The sequence below is a fragment of the Martes martes genome, assembly GCF_963455335.1.
Source record: "Martes martes genome assembly, chromosome: 7".
In the NCBI taxonomy this organism is placed as follows: Eukaryota; Metazoa; Chordata; class Mammalia; order Carnivora; family Mustelidae; genus Martes; species Martes martes.
Genome location: NC_137894.1, coordinates 109,176,252 through 109,195,887, shown reverse-complemented (window position 1 = coordinate 109,195,887; position 19,636 = coordinate 109,176,252). Strand labels below are relative to the sequence as shown.

The following is a 19,636-nucleotide window of genomic DNA, read 5'->3' as shown; positions in this document are numbered from 1 at the left end:
CACCTCATTAATCTGTCTCCTCACCGCTGAATTATAGGGTGAGGGGGTAAACTGCATTAATGAGTTCTGACTATGGCGCTTCAGACAGTCCCAACCACACTCTTCTGGCAGAAAGCCGTCAGCAGCTGCAATTTAGGGAGCACACTCGGGCCGATTAAGAATGCTAGTCCAAAACACAATAACCAGCGAGCCCAGGCACCGGGCAGCCCTTCTAGAAACTCGGACGGTGCCCAAGGCCCCATTCTTTCACCGCTGGGGACCGATCTCCAGATGTGACGGGTTCAATACTATGTCCTCCCTCCCCACCCAGCTGGCCTTACTGTTGCGCTACATGTGTACCTCCCGCAAAAAAAATGGGAACGTGGGGACCTGCACACTATGCTCAGAACCCTCGCCTGCAGCCCAACATGCCCTAACAACGACAGGTGCTTACGCGGAGACCACCTTCCCGTTCAGGATTTCCGCCGGTGCCATGGCCTTTATTAGTCCGCTGCCCACGATGGACACCACCAAAACTGAGGATCCACTAGCTCCACCCGCGCGCGGGACAACCCAACCCACGTGTTTAGGGACTACCCCGGAGATGCTGCTTCTGCGCCTGCGCTCCTCCCACCCCTGCCCCCCCCCCCCCGCCGATGCGCGTGCGCAGTCCGGAAGGACGGAAAGGCCTAATGCAGCGAAGAGCGGGGATATGGAAGTCCGATGCCGCGGAAAGATGAAGGAACTCGGTGATGAGTGGCTGGCGGAAATGATTGGCTGGTGGAAGAAGCCCTTTCGGATTGCGTCTTCATGTCGGGCGGAGAACTCGCGGAAGAGGGGTCAGTTTCGATCCCAGCCCTTCCTGGGCGGAGCAGCGGGCGGAGCCGGAGGGGTGATCTCGCGGGAGAACTGTTTGGCGCGCGCGGGAGCTAGGCTTGTACCTCTGGGCCGGCTTGGGCTCGCCAAGGTGTCGCCCCGGGGGCTGAGGGCGCGGCTTCCCAGGAAACTATCTGGGCAGGCTCCCGCGCGCAGTACGTGGTGGGGCTCAGGGCTGGCCCGCAGGGGTGAAACCCGCAGGGCGTGAGGCGGCTTCCCTTCTGGCCCCCGACGCTGTCAAACTGGTGTGGGACCCGCACCCCTATTTTGAGTCCCGGGGTCCGGATAGCGCCCGTCACCGGCTTAAAATCTCAAGTGACGCCTGCTCGGCCGGGGTCGGAGCCAGCGCGCTGTTTTAGGCCCCTCTGAGCTGGAGCGCAGTGTGGCTCTAAATGCCCGGGGTGACCTCGGGGTAGGTCCGTGCGGGGAGGGACGTCAGCTCTGCAAGCCTAGATTTTGTCAGCTCCCCGCGCAGATTGGGGTTGGTGAGGACCCGGGCTTTAAAACCCACGAACCACCGGCCAAGGCACACGCTCCCTCCCCGCAGGCGTCTACTCTGCTCCAGGAAACAAGCTGCGTTCTTAATGTGCTCACGGTACAGTCATCCCTGGAGAGCTCTGAAGTAAAGTTGTAGGCGGCACTTTGTTTCTTTCCCCTGTGTTATTGACAGAATTAACATAAAGTATGCAAGTTTGAGATTTAGTACACATTATGAAATAATTTCAATAAGGTTAGTTAACATCTCCATTCTCTCACATGATTACAATAGCATTGTGTGTGGCCATAACATTTAAGGTTTGGTTTGGTTTGGTTTGGTTTTTAGCAGTGATTCTCAACCTGGGATGATTTTGTCCTCTAGGGGACATGTGGCCATGTCTGGGGGCATTTGTGGTTGTTAATAATAATTTGTGGGTCAGTGTGATTGGCATCTAGTGAGTAGAGACCAGAGATGCTGCTAAATATCCTACAATGCATAGAACCCCCCAACCCAGAATTATCTAGTCTAAAATGTTAATTGTGCTGAGGTTGAGAGGCTCTGCTTTTTTTTTTTTTTTCCATTTTATTTATTTATTTGACAGACAGAGATCACAAGTAGGCAGAGAGGCAGGGGGGAAGCAGGCTCCATCCCAGTGATGAAGTTCTAGAACCTAGGTGAGGTTCGGTGGGCTGAGGTCCGGAGCCGATGACCAAGAAAGAATTCTTGAGACATCTTTGGGGCAAAATGGCGGTCTATTAAAGCACAGGGACAGGACCTGTGGGCAGGAAGAGCTGCTGCCCTGGGTTGTGAGGGATGGCAGGTTATGTACCCTGCGGTTGGGGGAAGGTGAGGGAAAGGGAGGTTACAACGGAGCTTTCATATGCTAAAGAGGGCCTACAAGGTGCTGGGATACCGGAGGCTTGATCAATGTTGTCTTTTGGCAAGCCATTAACATCAAGATAGTTGGGAGATTCCTGTCTTGCAGGATTGTGATCTCTGCAAGTTAACTATTTGTTTCTCATCTATGGCAGTCACGGGTGCCTGAGGAATGCCACACACATCACCGAGGGGAGCGGATGGAGATGGGGTGCAAGGTGCCAGCTTTTGCTTTGTCCTCAGCCAGCCTCCTGCTCCCTCATCACCAGGACCCTGGGATCAGTACCTGGGCAGAAGGCAGAGGCTTTAACCCACTAAGCCACCCAGGTGCCCCTAAGATCCGCTCTCTTAACTATTGTTATAGTCACCATGCTGAACATTAGATCCCCAGAATTTATTCATCTTATACCTGGAAGTTTATACCCTTTAACCAACATCCTTACTCCCTGGCAATCACCATTTTATTCTGTGTATATGAAGTGGGCTTTTTAAAATTCCATATGTAGGTATCTTACAGAATTTATCTTTCTCTTACTTCACTTAGCATGTGACCTCGAGGTCCATGTTATCCTAAAAGGCAGGATTTCCTTTTTTATAGTTGAATAATCTTGTGGGTATGTGGGTTGGATCGTGTATCACAGTCTCTATCTATTCTTCCTTACATGGTACAGGTTATTTACATATATTGGCTACTGTAAATTGAGGGTGCAGATATCTCTTTGAGAGCGATTTTGTTCAGGCCACTTTGGATTTGACCAAATAGCAGTTTCTTTTATAAACCATTTTTTGGGGTGCCATGTTTCACTAATGGAAGAGCTCATCTTTTCAACTTTATTCTTTTTTGGGAGGTTGGGGGAACTTTTGGTAGATGCTTTTGCCTTATTTTAAATTCTGAGGATATTTAGTAGCTTTATGTGTGAAATTAGAGAATCTCTTTTTTGTTTATTAACAGTTTTATTGAGGTAATTTATATGCCATAAAATTCACCTAATTTAAATGTACAACTGAATGATTTTTACTATATTTACAGACTTGTACAACCACCACCATAGTAGAATTAAAGAATTTTTGGTGAGTTTTTTCTGGTAATTTGCACAAGTGGACATACTAGAAACACAACTTAATCAACTAATCTTCAATAAAACAAGAAAGAATATCCAATGGAAAAAAAGACAGCCTCTTCAACAAATGGTGTTGGGAAATTGGACAGCTACATGCAGAAGATGAAACTGGGCCACTTCCTGACACCACACACAAAAATAGACTCAAGATGGATAAAAGACCTCAATGTGAGACAGGAATCCATCAAAATCCTAGAGGAGAACACAGGCAGCAACCTCACTGACCTTGGCTGCTGCAACTTCTTGCTAGACACTTTTCCAAAGGCAAGGGAAACAAAGGTAAAAATGAACTACTGGAACCTCATCAAGATCAAAAGCTTTTGCACAGCAAAGGAAACAGTCAACAAAACCAAAAGACAACAGACAGATTGGGAAAAGATATTTGCAAATGACATATCAGATAAAGGGCTAGTTTCTAAAATCTAGAAAGAACTTACCAAACTCAACACCCAAAGAACAAATAGTCCAATCAAGAAATGGGCCGAAGAGGGCACCTGGGTGGCTCAGTTGGTTAAGCAACTCCGTTGGGCTCAAGTCATAATCCCGGAGTCACAGGATCAAGTCCCACATTGGGCTCCCAGCTACATGGGGAGTCTGCTTCTCCCTTTGACCTTCTCCCCTCTCATGCTCTCTCTTACTCTCTCTCTCTCAAATGAATAAATAAAATCTTTAAAAGAAAAAAAAAAAAGAAATGGGCAGAAGACATGAACAGACATTTCTCCAAAGAAGACATCAAATGACCAACAGACACTTGAAAAAATGTTCAACATCACTCATCATCATGGAAATTCAAACCAAAACCAAAGTGAGATACCACCTCATACCAGTCAGAATGGCTAATATTAACAAGTCAGGAAATAACAGATGTTGGTGAGGATATGGTGAAAGGGGGACCCTCCTACACAGTTGATGGGAATGCAAGCTGGTGCAGCCACTCTGGAAAACAGAGTTGAAAATAGAGCTACCCTATAACCCTGCAATTGCACTACTGGGTATTTACCCCAAAGATACAAATGTAGTGATCCAAAGGGGCACCTGCACCCGCATGTTTATAGCAGCAATGTCCACAATAGCCAAACTATGGAAAGAACCTAGATGTCTATGGACAGATGAATGATAAAGAAGATGTGGTGTATATATATATACAGTGAAGTACTACTCAGCCATCAAAAAAATGAAATCTTGCTATTCTCATTGACATGGTTGATTCTAGAGGGCATTATATGAAGTGAAATAAGTCAATCAGAAAGAAAATTATATGCTCTCACTCATATATGGAATTTAAAACATGGAAAAAAAGTCATAGGGGAAGGGAAGAAAAAATAAAGCAAGATGAAATCAGAGGGGCAAACCGTAAGAGACTCTTAGTCATGGGAAATAAACTGAGTGTTGCTGGAGGGGAGGGAGGTGGAAGGATGGGGTAACTGGGTGATGGACGTTAAGGAGGGCATGTGATATAATGAGCACTTGGTATTATTAAGACTGATGAATAATTGACCTCTACCTCTGAAACCAGTAATACATTATATGTTAGTTAACTGAATTTATATCTTACATTAGCAGAAAAAACCCACAACTTAATAATGCATGATATAGTGATATAATATAACTTAATATGAGGACCTCTGAACACATACCCTTCTAACATGTTTGACCAGAACAAGTAAAATTAAGTGAAAATTTGAATCAAGTATTCCTGGTAAATTGCAGGTAGTGAAACTTCTGTGGCTTATAGTACCAAGTAGATATTGACTATATCAGCTGTCTTGTTTGCTGAGGATGATGGCAAACCCCCAATTTACAGCTGGAGAAATAGACTGAAGGATACCTTGCCCAAACTATATAGCTGTGTCTGGGATAGGCCCCACACCTTCCTTTGTCTCTAAATATATTGCCTTGCCAGCTCAACAGCCAGGTTTTCAATAGTAATAATGTCTTTGTATGACTTGTATAATTCATTCACTCATTGAGCAAATAGTTACTGAGTGGCTGCTGTGCTAACAACAAAATTACTGCTCAAGGTGCTAGAGATAACCATAGCAAAACAACCAAGTTTCTGCCCCCAGCTAATATTCTGGTCAGTAAAACAATGATCAATTAAATAAACATATACTTTTAGATGTTGAGACGTCATTTTTAAAAAATAGGCAAGCTAAGAGGATGGGTAATGACGGTAAGAGGCAGGAGAGTACTGTTTGAGAAATGTGATGAGAAAGGCTTCTCTGGGAATTCTGACTTGAGCAGAAACTTGAGTGAAAAGAGGAAGTTGGGGTGAAAGACAATGAAAGAAAGGATTTGACCTGAACAACTAGGAAAGTGGAGTTGTCATTTATTGAGTTGAAATAACACTGTGGCAGGAGCAGGTTTTGAGATTTAATTCAGTTTTAGATGTTTTCAGGTGCCCCTCAGACATCCAAATGGAAATAGATATTTAAGTCCACGAGATTAAGTAAGAGCACATGAAGGGTATGGGTGTAGGTAGAGAGAGGACCAAAAACTGATCCCTGGGGGCACTTCAGTGTTCAGAATTCAAGGAGATGAGGAGAAACCTGGGGGGCAGATTGAAAACCAGAGTCCAGTGTGTTATGGGGAAATCCGCAAAGGCATACAGCTTTAAAAGACATGTTAAAAAAAGTGTTTTATGGGAAAGGGGGTAATTCAAATATATTGCAGATTGGTCAAATCAGGTGAAGACTGAGAATCAATCATTTCACTGAGAAGAGAAAGACAGAATATTTTTTTCAGAATATTTTTATTCAAATGATCTTATTGGCAGTTGCTTGAATAAAAAGTATATCCTTTTTGCAGGATCTCTATTTTTTACAAACTTACTGAGGGTAATTTGATAATATCTATCAGAAGCTTAAATGTATTCCTTTTTCTTTTTTTTAAGTAGGCTCCACACCCAGCATGGAGCCGAATGTGAGGATTGAACTCATCACCCTGAGATCAGGACCTAAGCTGAGATCAAGAGTCAGACATTTAACCAACTGAGCCACCCAGGTACCCCAAATATATGCTTTTTTTGACCTTCTAATTCCACTCTTAGGGATTTATCCTAGAGTGATATTTATGCTTTTAAACAAAGATATATGTACCAAAGTGTTCCTCACAGTGTTGATTTCAATAGTAAAAAAATCTCCATCGAGATGGATACAGTTGTTAAAGGAGGGATAGATAGGTAATAGATGTGTATAGATGTATAGGATAGATTTCATACATTGTTAAGTGATAAAAGCAGATTATCCAGTAAAATGTATAATATGGTTTAATTTATGTTAATACATGTAAAGGAGGTTTTCTTTGACTACACTATCAAAGGTTGCCTGCTTATTTATCTGATAACTGTGATACTAGCCTATTTTATTCATAACACTTACCACTTTGTAAAATGATTTTATTTATATACTTGTTTGCTTTTTCCACCGGAATGTAAGCTTTGTAATACATTTCCTGTCTTGTTCATTCTTACACTCCTGCTGCTCAGGGATATAATTTTTAGAATCTTTTTTTAGGGGAAAAAAGAATATTTATTTTCCTAGTTTAGTTATTAACTATTACTCTCATTCCAACGAATATCACTTCTTGCTGCCTCGTTCTTATCATTTATAAATGAAGATAGTGGATGGGGACCCCTGGGTGTCTCATTTGGTTAAGCGTCTGCCTTCAGCTCAGGTCATGATCCCAGGGTCCTGGGATCAAGCCCCACATCGGTCTCCTTGCTCAGCGGGGAGCTGCTTCTCTCTCTCCCTCTGCCTGCTGCTCCCCCTGCTTGTGCTCCCCCCCCACAAATAAATAAATAAATAAATAAATAAATAAAATCTTTAAAAATATATATAAATGAAGATAGTGGAACAGTCATCCTTAACTCTAAAGTCACATTAAAATTATCTGTGTAGCTTTAAAAAGAAAAGATTATGCATAGCCTCCAGTGTAGACCAATTTCCAGTCAGAACCTGGGGTGGAATCAGGGTATCAGTATTTTTTAAAATTTCCTTTGAGACTCTAATGTTCAGGCAGAGTTGAGAACCACTAGATTAGACGATATTTGAAGTATAATCCTAAGGATTGTGGTATCAAGAATACATAATAGGGACACACTTTCTCTAGAGTAAAAATATTTTCCAAGAATTAGAATATCAGTGTTTCAGACAAATCATCTTTTGCTTTAGGAATAGCAGATTGAACCAATCATTTTTTCCTCTCAAAGTACTTCTCCCTTTAAGAGGTGTAGGTATTGGAGACAAAAAATTTAACCTATTTCAAGAAATTCACAAAGAAAAGACACCAAATTTCACATTTACTGGAAGGGTTTCTTTCAGTGGAATCACTTTCTTAAGAGTTCTTAGGTTTAGGGGCACCTGGGTGGCTCAGTGGGGTAAGCCTCTGCCTTCAGCTCAGGTCATGATCCCAGGGTCCTGGGATAGAGCCCCACATCAGGCTCTCTGCTCAGCAGGGAGCCTGCCTCCCCCTTCCCCTCTGCCTGCCTCTCTGCCTACTTGTGATATCTCTCTCTCTGTGTGTGTCAAATAAATTAAAAAAAAAAAAAAAAGAGTTCTTAGGTTTACTAATGCTGGATGAAACCACTTCATGTTTTTGCTTCATTCATTAGGGAAATAACCATAGGCCTTCCTGCATCACTTTGGGAGGACTTTTCCTTCCTTGGACCTCTGTGATGCGTTTACCTAGAAACAGCTTCTTTGATGTGCAAACATTCTACAGGCAAATTGTGCAAGGCAGCCACTCCTACAGGACAGTTCAGGTTTCTTCTGGGAAGTGAACTTTGATTTGGAATTTTCTTGTGCCTGATATGGTAAAAATTTATGATTTTTACTTTCTAAAGCATAGTGAAGTACAGCATACTATACCTTTTTAATTTGAGGTATCAATAAATCTTATGAGCACATAGAAAACATAGAATAGTCATGTGCAAACCTACCACCACAGAATAATTGTGTCATATTGCTGTATTTTATTTACGTTAGTCTCCTAATACGTTTTTATTATATAAGGTTAATTTGGGAAAACAGTACTATTATCCATAGAAGTTAACTTTGTATTAAGGTATTTCATTTCCTGTTGGGTCCTTTAGTTGTTTAATGTGTATTTTTTGTGCCTACTATGGGATGATAGAAATAAACCAGGAGGAGTGAGGGGTGGGGTGAGCCTGGTGGTGGGTATTATGGAGGGCACGTATTGCGTGGAATACTGGGTGTGGTGCATAAGCAATGAATTTTGGAATACTGAAAAAAAAAATAAAAAAGAAATAAAGAAATAAAAGATATAAAATAAAATATATAAATAAAATAAAATAAATAAACCAGGCATAGATCCTGCTCTTAGGTAACTTTAATGTAGATTTTAACATAATACAATATTGAATGAGATAACACTTGAAATATAGATCATACCCTACAAGAGTTAGAGAAAGAGGGCGATTACCCTCATCTTGCAGAAATCAAGGAATGAGGTGGTGTTTGAACTGATATTGAAGGATTTATATGTTTGTGCTTCTAGAGATATAGTTTGTCCCACATAATAGCCTATTTTTTAGAGACAATATGAGTGAAACTCATTAAGTAAATTTGTTTTAATAGAGCATGAGATTCACAAAATACTAAGGAAATAAAAGTAAAGAATAGAATTCTTATGAAGTCTTTTATCTCCGCTATCATTCTCATTCCAGGACTGAGGAACAGTTTGTTGTCCCTTTTTATTCACCAAAACTTAAGTTTTTTTCTTTATTCTCTTTTTTTGTTCTTAGAAAAGGAATTATTGCAGTAATGAACTTTTAGGTATTAAATAATGAAAATGAGGAAAAGATTAAAGCCCATTAGAGATATTTATACTCTGTTTATTTATTTATTTATAAAGATTTTATTTTTAAGTAATCTCCACACCCAGCGTGGGGCTCAAACTCACAACCCCGAGATCGAGAGTCATATGCTCTACCGACTGAGTCAGTGGGGCCCCCCAGAGATATTTGTTCTTTAATAATTGCTTTTAATATCAGTAAAAGGAAATAATACAAGAATTCTAAAATGCATTTCAGGGTTAATGAGTAAAATCAGGCCTTCATATTTTCTGTTCCATGTTATTCAAATCACACCGTCTTAATTTTTTTTCCTCTGAAAATTCCTGTATTCTGAGAAAGTTCAATTTTCTGGAAGATACCAACTAGCAAAGGAAACACATACCCTACTTACATGTAGCCCTTCTAGTCCCCAGTTTCTAAATCTGCTTTCTCATTCCCCTCCCCAATACATCCTCTGATCTTTAAAAAGAAATCTCAAATTTTTTTTGTGTGTTTTTTCTGTTACCTAATAAATACATGGAAGATGGCTTTCCTCTTTTTCTTTTACTTTAGAAGAGAAAGATAATGTATGAAATTAACTGGGTAAGGAATATGGATTTAAGGCAGTACTGAAGTTCTTGGGAAACTGAATATATAAAAATTATAATATAAGGTTACATTTTGCATTCCTCTAAGCAGAAAGAACACTATGAGCTATCAGAAGCTACATTATTAACTCATGTTAGACTTATCTTTTGGCTGAATCTCAAGAGATATAGTTAGAGTTCCTGATACTTAGAGAAATTAAAAATGAAAGATATTTGTGAGTCAGGTGTGCATAAATATGATTGATAAATAGCATCTAAGTATGACATGAGTGCATATATGTACATTAGCAGGCTGTTTCAACCAGTTACAATTTAAAAAGTGGTTTGATACTATCTTTAGAAACTAGATCTGCCTTGTCTCCAAGCAACAGGTTCAGCAGGCAGCTCCTTCTGAAGTCTGGTTAAGCTGTGAGGATCTGAAGTGGAACCTTCCTGAAGACATTGCTATTGATGCTGGGCATACCTCAGCATCAGTTCCTGACTGCTCTGTACAGACTCTCCTTGGAAGCACCTTGGATCACCATTACTACATCTGTTTCATGCTTCTTTTATCTCCAGCATGTCAGGCCCTCTCCAGTTGTAAACCACTCAGAAACGGAAAGGCACCTGGTTGGCTGGGTTGGTAGGGCATGTGACTCTTGATCTCAGGGTAATGAGTTCCAGCCCCATAGTGGGTGTAGAAATTACTTAAAAATAAAATCTTAAAAAAAGAGAGAGATAAAACCCCACTGATAACAGTTAAAGACTGTTTTGTAACTTTTGATCACATCCCCAGTTTTGGGGATGGATGATATAAAGAATTTAACAAGTAGGATCAGACATTAACCAGTAAGAATCTTTGCCATTCCTAGCACTGGGGCAGGCCCTGGAGTCCCTGCTGTTGAGCATTAGGCATCTTGGTTACTAGACTGAAAGGGGGTGAGTGCACCCAGGGACTGAGGCGGTGAAAGATGGAGGTGTTAAGGCAGCTGCCATTATAAACCTCTACGAAGTATTATTTGACCATCCTGGACTCACCCCCCCCCCAACTTTTTTTTCCTTTTCAGAGATAACTATTCTGAACTAAGTATATAACCTTTATGTTCTTACACGTATGTGGATACTTCTGTTTTGGACATTTAAAAATTACATAAATGGTATTCTAGACTTTCTGCTATGCTATTTACATTCAATCTTATGTTTTTGAAAGTTATACTTTTTGATTCATGTAACTTTGTGCACATGAACTGCTGCATAGAATTTCATTACAAATTAATGTATCACAATTTTCATACATTTTTTTCTTATATAAATAAGCTGCAGTGAGTATTCTTATATAGCATGCCTCCTTGTCCATATCTTCTAAATATGAAATAAAAAAATTTTCAAGCTGTATTTGAAAGAGCTAGCTACAAAAAATAAATTACAGGGTCACTATTTCTTATTTTGATAAATTAAAAGCCTAATTGGATATAATAGTTATTATTGGTGTTTTAAATCTTAATGATATTGCAAAAAATAATGGGTATTTTCTGTACATGCCTTTCTTACAGAATGCTGAAAGCTAAATATGCACTGAAGTATAAAAGGAAATAAAAAGAAATATTATTAAATACGATTATTAAAAAAAGTTGTAGTGAGGGGCAACTGAGTGGCCCAGTGGGTTAAGCCTCTGCCTTTAGCTCAGGTCATGATCTCAGGGTCCTGGGATCAAGCACTGCATCAGGTTCTCTGCTTAGTGGGGAGCCCGCTTCCCCCTCTCTCTCTGCCTGCCTCTCTGCCTACTGTGATCTCGCTCTCTGTCAGATAAATAAATAAAATCTTTAAAGAAAATAAAACTAAAAAATAAAAAAACGTTGTAGTGATATTGCAATGTACTAAATAAGACATCTAGCACTGTTTAATCAATGTACTCCTGTGTTAGATCTCAGGTATGCTGTCAAGTTAGTCATGTTAGTTCATGGTACATTACCGTCTTTCTGTGCAAGGTTGCTCTTCTTTTTTTTTTCCCCATCTCCATTTCTATCTCCTTTCAATCTGATATGTTTGATGTATGTTTGACTATATATGCATCTTTCAAAAGTATATGCTTTTGCATATGAACTTATTTTTAAAATTATGTCATACTTAGAAAAGTATAAAATGTATACGCACAGATTAGATAATAAGAAAAACAGCTGTGAACCTGCCTCCTAGTTTCATAGAACATTGCAGTACCTGAGACAGACTTCCTGTGTGTCTCTTCCTAACTGAATCCCTTTGCTGCCACCTAAAATTCAAAATAGTAGATATTTTATTTAAAATTTGTTTTAAATGAAACGTTGGAGCCCAGTGTGGGCCTTGAACTCATGACCATGAGATCAAGACCTGAGCTGAGATCAAGAGTTGGACACTTAAATAGTAGGTATTTTGAATTTTGTGTTAATCATTCCTTGTTTTTCTTCCTAGTTTAATACCCATATATGTATCCCTAATTAAAATTATTTTTATCCATTTTGAAAGGCTACTTGAATAGAATTATACTGCTTTTATTCTTTTGTTACTTCTTTTGCTTTGTGAGGTTTGTGTTGATGGATGTGATTAATAATAATTTTCATCATTGTGTAGTATTTTTTAATGAATATACCATAAGTTATTTATCTATTAAACTCTTATCTGATATGTGAGTTTTCAGTTGTTTGCTTTTTCAAATAATGTTGATAATCTTTGCTTTTAACTGGAAAGTTTAGTCCATTTACATTTATTGATATTACTATTTGGATAGATCTCTGTCATTACATTATGCATATTCTGTTGTCTCATTATTTTTCTGTTTCCTTTTCCATCCTCTTATCATGCCAAAAACTGGTTATATTTTTATTTTGTTGTTTGTATTGATTTTTTATTCCATTTTTTCCTTCTCTACTAGTTTAGAAATTATATGCTACATGACTCCTGTTTTAGTAATTATATTAGCTGTTTAACATGTATAATTAACAAAGCTAACTGAAATTTTTATGTTACTCCTGAGAAATTGGAAGATTTTATAGTACTTTAAATTATTTTTCTCCTCTCAGTGCATTTTTTTTTTTGGTATTGTATTGGTTCTATTCTTTCTTTTCTTTTCTTTTTTTTTTTTAAAGATTTTATTTATTTATTTGACTGACAGAGATCACAAGTAGGCAGAGAGGCAGGCATAGAGAGAGGGCGAAGCAGGCTCCCCGCTGAGCAGAGAGCCCGATGCGGGGCTCAATTCCAGGACACTGGAACCATGACCTGAGCCGAAGGCAGAGGCTTTAACCCCTGAGCCACCCAGGTGCCCCTGGTTCTATTCTTTATTTTCAAACATAAATCAGATTTTTTAAAATTAAATATTTTAAATATTTAAATATTTTAAATATACCCACATCTTTACTATTATTTTTTGTCCACTATTCTTGCTTGTATTTCAGACTTTGTGAGTTAATTTTCTATGTGAAATCTATCCTTTATAATTTTCTTAAATGAAGGCATATGGTAAATTCAGTTTTTGTTTGCCAAAATGTCTTTATGCTGCCCCATATTAAAACATAATATCATTCAGGGGGCGCCTGGGTGGCTCAGTGGGTTAAAGCCGCTGCCTTCGGCTCAGGTCATGATCCCAGAGTCCTGGGATCGAGCCCCGCATCGGGCTCTCTGCTCAGCAGGGAGCCTGCTTCCTCCCTTCTCTCTCTGCCTGCCTCTCTGCCTACTTGTGATCTGTCTGTCAAATAAATAAATAAATAAAATCTTAAAAAAAAAAAAAACATAATATCATTCAGAATAAAATTCTAACTGCCGGTTATAATATATCCTTGAAGAAACACTACTATTTTGTGCACTATTACAAAATGTATAGGGTGCCTGGGTGGCTCAGTGGGTTAAAGCCTCTGCCTTCAGCTCAGGTCATGATCTCAGGGTCCTGGGATTGAGCCCTGCATCAGGCTTTCTGCTCAGCAGGGATCATGATTCCCCCCCTCTCTCTGCCTGCCTCTCTGCCTACTTGTGATCTCTGTCAAATAAATAAATAAAATCTTTAAAAAAAAAAAAATCTTGCCAGCTAACTTATCCATAGTATGAAGTGATACCAACTTTAAGATGCATCCCAGTTAAGGAAACCTGAGTGACTCAATTGGTTAAGCATCTGACTTGTGATATTGGCTCAGGTCATGATCTCAGGGTCGTGAGATTGAGCCTGTGTTGGGCTCCATGCTTAACAAGGACTCTGCTTGAGATTCTTTCTCTCCCTCTGCCCCTAGCCCCTTTTCCTCTCTCTCAAATAAATAAATCTTAATTTAAAAAAAAAAGTTGCATCCCAGCTGCAGAGATGAGAAAACTTGTGTCTCAGAATCAATGAAAGATGATATATTTTTCTTTGTGCATTATAGCTATCCTTTTGCTGTTTTCTAGCCTCTTTGTTATTAAGAAGCCACTCTCACCAGTCCAACAGCTATTTCTTTGTAATCATCTGTCCTTTCTATTATCTGCTTTTTAGATAATTCTTTGCTATTCTGTAATTTCATTATGAGTGTGTAGGTAAGGAATTCTTTTTATTTACTCTTCTTGGGATTTGCTAACCACTTTATTGATATCTTTCAACAATTCTGTAAAATTCTCAGGCATTATGTCTTTTAATATTGACTCTGCCCATTCTCTAAGTTATAAATTTCTTGGACTCCATATAGACATGTGATAGACCACCTCATATTGTTCTCTGTGTCTTCAAACTCTTTCTTACATTTACCACTTATTTTTTCCTATATGCTGTCCTTTTGATAATTCCTTCATATAAATCCATTCATTCATAGGCGACTGAGTAACTCAGTCATTCAGTGTCTGCCTTCGGCTCAGGTCATGATCCCAGGGTTCTGGGATCGAGCCCCACATCGAGCTCCCTGCTCGTCAGGAAGCCTGCTTCTCCCTCTTCCACTTCCCCTGCTTGTTGTTCCCTCTCTAGCTGTGCCTCTCTCTGTCAAATAAATAAATAAAATTTAAAAAAAAATCCATTCATTCTTCAGCTAGGTCTAATCTGCTTTTTAATGTGTCCATTCAATTTTGAATTAAAATTATTATATTTTTCATTTCTGGAATCTTATTCAGTTGTTTTTTCCAACATGTTTATTCTTTGTGGTCTTGTGACTTATTTATATTTTCAAAATTCTCTTTTTAAAAATTTTTTTATTAAGGATTTTTAAAATTTTGTTTTTATTTCATATTGTTATTATTATTATTATTTGAGAGAGAGAGAGAGAGTATGTGCAAGCTGGGGGAGTGAAGGGCAGAAGGAATCTTATGTAGGCTCCATGTTCCACAAGAGCCCAACATAGGGCTCCATCTCATGACTCTGAGATCATGATTTGAGCCAGGACTGAGTTGGATGCTTACCTGACTGATCCACCCAGGCACCCCAAAGATTTTTTTTTTAATTTTTTTATTTTTTAAAGATTTTATTTATTCATTTGACAGAGATCACAAGTAAGCAGAGAGCCAGGCAGAGAGAGAGAGGAGGAAGCAGGCTCCCTGCTGAGCAGAGAGCCCAATGCAGGGCTTGATCCTAGGACCCTGGGAACATGACCTGAGCCGAAGGCAGAGGTTTTAACCCACTGAGAAACCCAGGCGCCCCAAGATTTTATTTTTAAGTAATCTCTACACCCAACCTGAGGCTTGAACTCACAATGTCAAGATCAAGAGTTGCATTCTCCACCTACTAAGCTAGCCAGGCACCCCCTCTTTTATTTCTTTAAATAGTTAAACATAGTTATTTTGTATTTTCTTGTGCAGTTCTATTTCCTATTATCTTGGTAAGCATAAAATTCTAAAACCCGATAACTTTAGAAAAATACATTTTGTTCCTTCAGTACATTAAGCACCATGTGATACATTTATACACTTTTTTTTTAAAGATTTTATTTATTTATTTAACACACAGAGATCACAAGTAGGCAGAGAGGCAGGCAGAGGGAGAGAGGGGGAAAAGCAGGCCCCCCGCTGAGCAGAGAACCCCATGCAGGACTCGATCCCAGAACCCTGGGATCATGACCTGAGCTGAAGGCAACAGCTTAACCCACTGAGCCACCCAGGCGCCCCGCATTTATACACTTTTAAGAGATTTATGTTAATACATTTTTCTTGGTTTTATTTGAATCATACAAACTTTGTTCTTAACAAAAGTGTTAACAATTACATTTTGCATACCCTTTTGACAATACAAGAAGATATTGTATTACAGGTAAATACACCCTAATCTTTACCTTCAATATAGATATGGAAGGAACACAAAATTGTCGATTTACTAAAATCAGATTTTAAAAAATTAATTTATGTAATAATATAATGCACAGGAATTGATTTGTAGCCAAAAGTAAAGCAAATACTGGTGTATCTTTCATCAGTGGCCTTCTAATATTTCAAGTTTCTTATAAAGGTTTTATTGGATGTGAGTAAAATTTCCCCAGATATCTTATATGTGTTTTCTTGATTCCTGTACTCTTAGAAATTATATTATTTAGATGTGCTTTACTTAAGGTGTTATAAATTATCAGGTAGCAATTTTTTAAAAAAATGTAAAGTAGTCTTTTAGGTCAACATGTTACTTGTTATTTTCCTGAGACCCATTGTATTGGTTACCATAGCAACTCAAAATAAATATTTTAAAGTTGTATTCTGTTTAAAGCTGCTTATTTGAGCTTGTGTGGGTTAGAACATTGTTGGTTTTCATCAGTAGGGTACATGTTTAGTTAATTAATTTATATTTCTCTTTGTAGGCTTGTTGTGATCCACCTGTTGTGGTTCCCACCAAGAACCCAGTGATGTACAACAAAAGGGCAGCTGACCCAGTCCATCCTGACCTTACTGGTTTGTTGGTGAAAAACAAGAATATTTTAGCTGAGGTATATGGATTATCTGAAAATAAAATGCCAAGGGAAATTATGTCCTCTGTAAAAGTAGGAAGAGAAACATTCTGATAAGGGCTCAAAGTATTATCCTAACTCAGTTTTGCTTTTTTCTCAATATTGAACTGCCTTATCACGGAGAAGCACTAATTTAGACCCAAGTCTGTCGTTTGCTAGATAAATTCTCTTGAGTATCATATGTATTTAAGTGCTTTTGAGGTGACTGCTAAATGCTGTATTGTTAAAATAGTGTTTAGGAACTGCCATGCTCAAAATTTATGTAAAAATAATAAATTATATGTTTTAAGCATTTTTTAATGGAAAAGTTGATTTCCTATTTAAAACATAGCACTGGGGTGCCTGGGTGGCTCAGTGGGTTAAAGCCTCTGCCTTCAGCTCAGGTCATGATCCCGCGGTCCTGGGACTGAGCCCCGCGTTGGGCTGTCTGCTTGGCGGGGAGCCTGCTTCCCATTCTCTCTGCCTGCCTCTCTGCGTACTTGTGATCTGTGTCTGTCAAATGAATAAATAAAATCTTAAAAAAAAAAAAACACCAAATGTCAAATATCCACTAGTCTTATATAATACTTGATGAAACGGGGAGTGTGGGTGACTCAGTCCTTTAAGCGTCTACCTTCCACTCAGGTTATGATCCTGGGGTCCTGGGATGGATCCCCACATCCAGCTCTTTGCTTGGTGGGAAGCCTGCTTTTCCCTCTGCCTGCTGCTTCTCCTCCTCCTCTTCCTCTTCCTCCCAGATTCATTGCCATATAATTGCCATATAACATTAAGTTTGAGATGTACAATGTGATGTTTCGATATACATTTATTTTGCTAAATAATGACCACAATAATGCTAATTAATACTTCCATCACCTCACATAATGACTGTGTGTGTGCGCGCGTGTGTGTGTGTGTGTGTGTGTGTGGTGAGAAGGTTGGTTTCTTCTGAGACCTCTTTTTTTGGCTTATAAATGGCAGTTTATTCTCTGTGTCTATATATATATAGATAAAAACATATTTCTTTCAGTTTTATTTATTCTAATATTTTCCTTCCTTTAGCATAGAGGTGAATGAGCTTAAATTTAAATGGGGTTTATATAAGTCAATCCATTTTATAACACTGGAAATATTTCTTAATTTGTCTTTTTTTTTCCCTAGAAAAATGTAATGCCAATACCTGAAAACTAAAGCAGTTTTAGTATGGGTTGCATCAATGCTCTTGTCCACAGTATAACTTCCTACTAATATTTACTAAGTTTGGGATTTTTGATCATTCAGATTTGGATTAGAATAAGGTTTTTTTTGTCTTTGTTTAATTCATAAAGATGCGTTTTAAACTAAATTGTCAAAAAAGATCACAACTTTTAAACCTTGTCTAAATGTCTAAAGCTATTTTTAAGAATTTTGAAGTACTTTTTATTTATTTTTTTTAAGATTTTATTTATTTATTTGAGAGAGAGAGAGAGAGAGAGCACGAGCAAGGGGGGGGCGAGGCAGACGGAGAGGGAGGAGCAGAATCCCTGCTCAGCAGGGAGCCGGATGCCAGGCCTCATCCTAGAACCTGGAGATTATGACCTGAGCCAAAGGCAGACTCTAAATGGACTGAGCCATCCAGGTACCCTCAAAGTACTTTTTAAAAGTATTTCTCTACATGTACATAAATCATTTGGTAACTATAAATGTTTTTAATCTATTTATCAAAGCAGAAATATAAAAGGCTCTATGAGGTCTCATTTTGACTTCGTTTTAGATGGTATATATAAATAAAAGAATCTAGTAATTTCAACAGAATACCTTCAGCATAAGTCATTTTTCTCTTTTCCAATAACCTATTATTTAATCCACAGGAACACAATTGTCTTGATAAGGCAGTTTTTCTGCTCACTGTATGAATCTAAAATTTTTTGTTATAATTAACTTTACTTCTTTGTTGGACATACAAAAATAATTATCCTGTGTTTCTGCCCAATAATGGAGAAACAGGAACAGGAGGGACTATATTTAAGAAAAGCCAGATATGGACATGGTAAATATTAAAAGTGCTCAGTTGGTGATTTTGTTGTCTAGTTTAGGCACTGTGACATTGAACTAAAACTCTTGCATAGTGCTGGATAGGCTGCTATAGGAATAAATAGGAGTTAAACAACTTGTAAAAAAAATATTACTGATAATATGTATAATAAGGCCTGTGTGTTAAACTTAAAATACATTTAAAGCATTTTGCTAGTATTTTTAGTGTGATTTTTCATGGAAATTTTTCATTTGTGAGGGCAATGTGACTGTGTTTATGCAGAGAAGATTTTTTTTTTCTTTCCTTAGTGTAGTAATAAGGCAAATAGTAGAAACCTAGTAGATGCAGCCAGCTCTGGATGGGGGGAATGGAGGCAATGTCAATTTTGCTGATAAAGAAAAATATATCAGAACCAATTTTTATTAATTTTACTTGCAATTTTTATTAAGATAATGAAGAAGCACATGCAGTTTTTTTTTTTAAAGATTTTTATTTATTTATTTGACAGAGAGAGATAGCGAGAGAGGGAACACAAGCAGGGGGAGTGGGAGAGGGTGAAGCAGGCTTCCCACCAAGCAGGAAGCCTGATGTGGGGCTCGATCCCAGGACCCCGGGATCATGACCTGAGCCAAAGGCAGATGCTTAACAACTGAGCCACCCAGGTGCCCAGCACATGCAGTTTTAAGAAATAATACAAAGAGGGGCACCAGGGTGGCTCAGTGTGTTAAAGCCTCTGCCTTCGGCTCAGGCCCTGATCCGAAGGTTCTGGGATTGAGCCCCACATCGGGCTCTCTGCTGGGTGAGGAGCCTGCATCCCCCTCTCTTCTCTGCCTGCCTCTCTGCCTACTTGTGATCTCTGTCTGTCAAATAAATAAATACAATCTTAAGAAGAAAATAATACAGAGAGATCCTTTATACACTTTGCTGAGTTTATTCCACAATTTTGCAAAATATAACCACCTCAATATTGACATTGAGGCAACACATCTACCCATCCACCAATCTTACTGAGATTTCCCCAGTT

At 38.7% G+C, this 19,636-nt stretch overlaps 2 protein-coding genes across 2 annotated transcripts in view; one reads left to right on the top strand and one right to left on the bottom strand.

Annotated features, from left to right (window-relative positions):
• The window catches only part of MTHFD1 (methylenetetrahydrofolate dehydrogenase, cyclohydrolase and formyltetrahydrofolate synthetase 1), a 59,827-nt gene extending 59,289 nt beyond the window's left edge, over positions 1-538 (bottom strand). Inside the window, exon 1 of the mRNA XM_080809786.1 lies at positions 434-538. Coding sequence (XP_080665912.1) covers positions 434-474 — 41 coding nt within the window. The 5' untranslated portion in view covers positions 475-538. The remainder of the gene's footprint in view (positions 1-433) is intronic.
• A 107-nt stretch (positions 539-645) lies between these two features.
• The window catches only part of LOC308346075 (coiled-coil domain-containing protein 170-like), a 50,423-nt gene continuing 31,432 nt past the window's right edge, over positions 646-19,636 (top strand). Inside the window, exons 1-3 of the mRNA XM_080808678.1 lie at positions 646-818; positions 6,227-6,333; positions 16,473-16,598. Of these exons, the coding sequence (XP_080664804.1) occupies positions 16,518-16,598 (81 nt within the window). The 5' untranslated portion in view covers positions 646-818; positions 6,227-6,333; positions 16,473-16,517. The remainder of the gene's footprint in view (positions 819-6,226; positions 6,334-16,472; positions 16,599-19,636) is intronic.